The following is a 6,643-nucleotide window of genomic DNA, read 5'->3' as shown; positions in this document are numbered from 1 at the left end:
AATGATGGCTTTTCTCGGTTTCAAGGCACTTTTTCGGAATCTGACTGAAGTTCTGGAAGGACCTCACGTATCACATCCCTGGTATCTGAGCCTGTGCACCTTGTCGGCAAAACCACACGTCAGACTCTAGTTACCAACAAAAATGGAAACGGAGCCGGATTAATGATTGCATACAATGAGATGCCTTGAAGTGCCTGTGTTTGCAAGGAAGGATCACAGTTCCCCGGTGGACTTTCAACACTACGTTTCAATGCAAATGCCCCTGCACAGGACGAGTTTTCCTGCTTTAGGCTCTGGGGGCTGTAAGTGGGACACTGGGGGGCGTTGTCTTGGGAACTGTCCATCACTTCGGGAGCTGTGGGCGCCGGTGGGTGGGGCTATGCTCCGCAGCCACCCGGAAGTCCTGCTGGCTTCCTTTGCGCTCGGGATCGTATCACTTTTGGCCTTAAAGCCGCACGTTTCTCTACCTTCATCAGTTGAGCTGTGCTGGTTGTGGGAGTTGTAGGAAGAGCTCAGGGAGACTCAGAAAACCTAGAAATGGTGAGTGCGCGGCTGGTGCAGATACCGGGAGGAGGGCTGGTCGAACCGCCCTGGCGGGACGGTCTCTCCACGGTCCGGTCCGGAGTCTGCGGTCCAAGGTCCCTGGGGACTCGGCTCCAACTTCAGTCCCCTCGGGCTCGCGGTGTGGGGGCTGGACTGGCAGCTGTGACTCCGGGCATCTGGTCTGGCCCTGCTCGTGGTGTCTCTGGAAAGCTCTGCTCCCGCATTCCCGCGTCTCCCAGTTGGTGAGGTAACCACGGGGAGGGTTATGGGGACAATCTTGACTTGGTTTCCAGAGTTTGTGCATGGAAGGAGCTGTCGTCTTTTGGAGTTCCCTGCCCCTCCTTTCCTCCCAGAGAGAACCCATTTTCTTTTGAGTTTTCATGTTTGTGGAGCAGGCTGTCAAATCCACCACCTGTCCCCCAGGCCTAGCTGTGCGACAGATGCCTGCACTTCCAGTCTCTCCCCCGAAATTCCCAAACGCCATCTTGCTTCTCTAATTCACAGCATCAATTATCAGCTACTTGTTTTTGTGGTGCATTTCAAACTGTTAAAAATATTCGATTAAGTACATTTAAAGATGTACAGTAATTGGCTTTATTCCCCATTCATGAATCAGGCAGCATCCTATCTAGTATATAGAATTTCCAAGGAACTGTACAAAATGGAAGGCTTTTATAGGCAGAAATTGGATTTAAGAGGTTATTAGGAAAAGAAGAAAGGATTGTTTGAGGCAAGGTCATCTCTCCTTAGGAGAAGGAAAACCAAGAAGAGTCTTCTTAGGCAGGTTAGTGTTGATCAGGAAATTCCAAGCTGATCAGTTTAAAATTTTATTCCTGGGAGAGGCTGAAACTGCAATTAAATACAGTCATACACCCCTCAGCCTGGGGTGTACATCCTTATGCAGTTTTTTTGTTTTGAGTTCAGTTAACACAAACCCGTATGGTGTAGCCCTGTCCCAGTGCTCAGGGTTAGAGCGTCATCCTGATAGTCAAGGTTGCAGGTTCCATACCCTGTCTGAGCACATACAAGAAGCAACCAATGAATACATAAGTGGAATAATAAATCAATGTTTCTCCCTCCTTTCTCTAAAATCTATCAATAAAAAATACCATGATGTACTCCTAGGCTATATGGTATAGCCTATTGTTCCTGGGCTGCATACCTGTACATGTTATCTACTGAATACTGTAGGCAATTGTAATGCAATGAAGTATGTATTTGCAAGTAAAAATGTAGTGTTCATGCTGCCCGTCATCTACCAGGCCCAATAAGCAGAGACAGAAATTGAATCTTTCTGGGTTCTCTATTCAGACAGCAATTTGTACCCTAACAGACTGTCTTAAATTCCATTATAAACAGACCCTTTGTATAAGGAGAAGAAAAGTGTAGGTAAGGAGTTTGGAATTCAGGAAAGAAGTTCATCGGATAAAAGCTGCTGCATTCTCAAATTATATTCATACTCCTCCACAACAGTATTTTCATTCGGCCAAGTGGATCTAACTACAGTAGTCCTCTATATCGCAGTTCACTTATTGTGGCCTCACTGTATCACGGGACTTTTAAAAATATTATATTTAATTATTTATCGCGGATTTTTTGCTATATCGCGGGATTTTGCGGTACTGTATACATATGTTGTTAAAATTACGTAGGTTTAAGAGTGTAGAACAGCGAGCGGTTCTCAACCTGTGGGTCGCAACCCCTTTGGGGGTCGAACAACCTTTTCACAGGGGTCGCCTAAGACCATCGGAAAACACATATATAATTACATATTGTTTTTGTGATTAATCACCATGCTTTAGTTATGTTCAATTTGTAACAATGAAAATACATCCTGCATATCAGATATTTACATTACAATTCATAACAGTAGCAAAATTACAGTTATGAGGTAGCAATGAAAATAATTTTATGGTTGGGGGTCACCACAACATGAACTGTATTAAAGGGTCGCGGCATTAGGAAGGTTGAGAACCACTGGTGTAGAATATGTTTAAGAACATAAGTAGTGTTTATAAAAATGTGGAAAAGGTTAATAAGGGAGTGGGATAGGTTAATAAGGGACTGGGAACGGTTTATAAGTGGTGGGAAGGGTTTATAAAGCCTTAAAATATATATATATATACTAAAATAAATGTAAGGTTTCTACTTCGTGGATTTTCACCTATCGCAGGGGTGTCTAGAATGTAATACCCACGGTAAGTGAGGGAATACTATACTTCTAATGGACTGGAGTACTTCAGGACAATATGGCCAGCTACGTTTCGTTATAAGTTGAATTTCTATAAACCTCCTGGCATCTCATGTTTGGTGATACGAATAGAAGAAAAACTTCCAGGTCTTTATTTTGTTCATATCCTTAAAACTTTATGCAGATAAGGCAGTGTGCTTCATGTAGTGCTGCATCATATGGTGGTATTAAAGGAGATGAGAGTTTTCTCACAAGGAATTGATATGCTTAAATGTAATGTTTTTTTAATTTTATATTTTATTTTTTATTTAAGAGAGGGAATGGGAGAGAGAAGGACAGGGAGAAATACATCGATGTGAGAAAGAAACATCACCTGGCTGCTTTCTGTACGCATCCCAACTGGGGACCAAACCTGCAACCCAGGCATGCGCCCTGACCAGCAATCAAACTGGTGACCTTTCAGTTTTGGGACAATGCCCAACCAACTTAGCCACACAGGACGAGGCTGGAAATATTTTTTTATGTGTATAGAATTTCTTCAAAGTGCTCTGTACCCGAACATTAAAGAGTAGTAAAGACTTGAAGCTATCACAATGAAAATGTAACAACAAGTTCCATGTGTTCAGGAGGAAATGAGTGTGGCTAATACGTGGTAGTCTGGGAACTAAGTCATATGTGTCATATGTGAACTTCATATGAATTATGTATAGCTCCCCAGTGCTGTCTTTCTCACCTACCTTCCTGTATACATATGTGGGATTTTCTAGGATTCAGTGGCCTTGGAGGATGTTAATGTGAAGTTCACCATGGAGGAGTGGGCTTTCCTGAATCCGACCCAGAAGAAACTCTACAGAGATGTGATGCAGGAAACCTTCAGGAACCTGGCATCAATAGGTATTGATGACAACTTCTTATTTACTTATTTAGTCAGTTAGAAAACTAGCATTGCTTGCTCATCAGTGCTTTTTCAAGAAGTGAAATGTGGAAAAGAAATACATAGATAACTAAACTGGGCATGATCATAGCTCATCGTGGACCTAAAATCTAATCACTTTTCATATTTTAAATAATTTAAAATTTTTTCCAGCATGTATTTTAGAAGAAAAATGGGAAGACCATGACAGTGAAGATCAGTATGAAAAATGTGAGACAAATCTTAGGTGAGTCACCCTGACATGAGAAGGCAATGTCCCATGACAGAATCTTAATACGTCATCAAATTTTAAAAACAGGCAAATGAATCATATCAGCCCACTTTCAAATTTATTGATTCTTAGAATACTTGCACTAAAATATTTTTCTCAAATGTGACCTAGATGTTTAGTGTTTAAAAAATAAATCAGTCTACTTGAAAACAGTATACAGAAACACCATTAATGAATATTACTGTTTTCATAATCTCTATGATTGAGCCCAATTTGAGAGCTATTAGTATATCTGCTTCAAACAGAAAGTATGTGCAGATACCCTACACTTAGCTTAAAAATGGTAAAAATATCATTGTCATACTACTAATAAATACAAGATCATTAATAAAAAAAGTATTAATAATATGCTTCAATTTTTACAGCAGTCATATGGTAGAGAGATTATGTAAAAGAAAAGAAGGTAGTCAACGTAGAGAAACCTTCAACCAGATTCCAAATCATAATGAAAAGAAGAAAACCGCTACTGAAATAAAACGACCTAAATCCAGGGTGTGTAGACAAGTCTTCAGGCATCATTTATCCTTTAATAGCCACATGAAATCACTCACTGGACCTAAAATATACCAGTTTCAGGAATCTGAAGAGAAGCCTTATAAATGTAAGGAATGTGGGAAAGCTTTCAAGCAGCGCCGATATATTAGAGTACATGAAAAGAAACACTGTGCAGAAAAGCCCTATGAATGTACAAAGTGTGGTAAAGCCTACAGGTATTCAAGTAACTTATGTAGACATGTAGGAACTCATACTCGAGAGAAACCCTATGAGTGTAAGATGTGTAGCAAAGCCTGGAGTTCTCTCACCATATTTAAAAGACACATGATGAAGCACGCTAGAGATGGCCCTTTTAAATGTAAGGAGTGTGGGAGAGATTTCAAATGTTCAAGAAAATATCAAAGTCATAAAATGACACACAGGGGAGAAAAGCCCTATGATTGTAGGGAATGTGGTAAAGCCTTCAGTTTACTTACATATCTTAGAAAACATAAAAGAACTCATGATGGAAAGAAGCCTCATGAATGTAAGGAATGTGGTAAAGCTTTCCGTTATCCCACTTTTCTTAGAAATCATGAAAAAACTCATACTGGAGAGAAACCCTATGAATGTAAGCAATGCGGAAAAACCTTTAGTCGTCCCAGTTACTTTCAAATGCATGAAAAAACTCATAGTGGGAATAAACCATATCAATGTAAGCAATGTGGAAAAGCTTTCAGTTGTCCCAGATACTGTCAAATACATGAAAGAATACACAGTGGAGAAAAGCCCTACGAATGTATAAAATGTAGTAAAGCCTTTGGTTACCCAAGTAGTTACCGTAAACATGTGAAAACACATTGTAGAGGTAAACCCTGTTAAAGAATGTGGGAGAGCCTGCATTTATCTCTCAGCTCGGCAGTCACATGTGATAGTGTAGATTGGAGACGGACCCTGTAAATGTGAGGGCTGTTGGAAAGCAGTTATTTCTTCCAGTTCAGTGTAAGGAACGAAAGAATTCACACTGAAGAGAAGGCCTGTCAATGTAAAGGTTATAGAAAGGCCTTCTATCATCCCAGTGCTTTACAAAATCATGAAAGAACACATACCTAAGAGAAAGTCTATGAATATAAAAAATAGGGGAGAGCCTTTCATAGACATGTAAGGGTGCACACTAAAGACACATCGTTTAAATGTAAAGAATATAGAAAAGGCTTCAGCTGTCCCATTTCATTGGAAAGCCATGGGGAAGAAAACTCAAGTAGAGAGAATTCTAGTTAATGTAAACAATGTAGGAAAGCCTTTATTTTGCCTTATACCCCACAATACCATGTGAGAATGTACACTGGATACTGTATAACAGAAAATGAAGACAAAGTTTTAATAAATACTTTCAGAGCAGTTTGAAAACTGTACTGGAAGGAAATCATATTACTATACTATATATAAGCTTGCTGCAAATTAATTCATATACGCCCCATAATTCACAATGTGAGAGAAATACTATAAACATTACACATATATGGTTATCACTGGCTCATTCTTATGGTATTCTCTGAAGTATGGAGTTCTACTTAACTTTTTTGCAAGCAAACATTGAGGTAATAGAATTCTGTAAGCAAGAGTTTCAAAGTTTAATAAGTATTGTTTTTCCTTTCAGTCAAACATTTTGTGTTTCTATATTGATGTTTGTTAGATCCTTGGGTGAATTGAAGTGTTTTACTAATATGCAAGTAGTTTTAACTTTTACGAAATTTTGTAATTTTTCTGTAAATGAAGGAACATATAAAAAATGATACTTTGGGGTTTGTTCATCTTTTCCCTCTGGCTTCCTGTAGTAAGTATTGAATGAATATGCCTTACTATATATATATTCTACTTTAGCATAAAAGTGCCTTTTCATTGGCCTAAAGAGCTTTATTCACTTTTTTTTGTCAATAAATGTTTTAAAATTTTTCAATTACAGGTGATGTTCAGTATTATTTTATTCAATAAATATTTGCTATATATTTGTAAGTGTGCAAAGTTCATTACAGAATAGAGTCCCATGTGAATTATTTTCATCTACTATCCTTTGATTTTTTCTGTTGCTTTTGGCTGGGATTTGGACTATGTGAAGTCTACATTAAGAAGAAAAAATCTCCTCCCTGGCTGCTGTGGCTCAGTGGATTGAGCATCGGCCTGTGAGCCAAGTGTCACTGGTTCGATTCCCAGTCAGGGCACATGACTA

General features: G+C 39.2%; 1 protein-coding gene across 1 annotated transcript; it reads left to right on the top strand.

Annotated features, from left to right (window-relative positions):
• Nucleotides 1-396: 396 nt before the first annotated feature.
• On the top strand, nt 397-6,376 carry LOC149999895 (uncharacterized). The gene is made up of 4 exons (XM_090289657.1): nt 397-540; nt 3,502-3,628; nt 3,822-3,894; nt 4,305-6,376. Exons 1-4 carry the CDS (start codon nt 538-540, stop codon nt 5,293-5,295), a joined length of 1,194 nt encoding a protein of 397 aa, XP_090145783.1. The 5' UTR covers nt 397-537; the 3' UTR covers nt 5,296-6,376.
• Nucleotides 6,377-6,643: the final 267 nt, after the last annotated feature.

The sequence above is a fragment of the Furipterus horrens genome, unplaced genomic scaffold (genome assembly GCF_987537825.1).
Source record: "Furipterus horrens unplaced genomic scaffold, mFurHor1.1.pri manual_scaffold_10, whole genome shotgun sequence".
Taxonomy (NCBI): Eukaryota; Metazoa; Chordata; class Mammalia; order Chiroptera; family Furipteridae; genus Furipterus; species Furipterus horrens.
This window is presented reverse-complemented; position numbering and strand designations above follow the sequence as displayed.

Bases quoted from the DNA above. Each gene is read 5' to 3' on its own strand.
- LOC149999895 (XM_090289657.1), top strand. The intron at 3,629-3,821 runs GTATTGATGACA...AATTTTTTCCAG, and splicing joins CAGGAACCTGGCATCAATAG to CATGTATTTTAGAAGAAAAA. The intron at 3,895-4,304 runs GTGAGTCACCCT...CAATTTTTACAG, and splicing joins AAATGTGAGACAAATCTTAG to CAGTCATATGGTAGAGAGAT.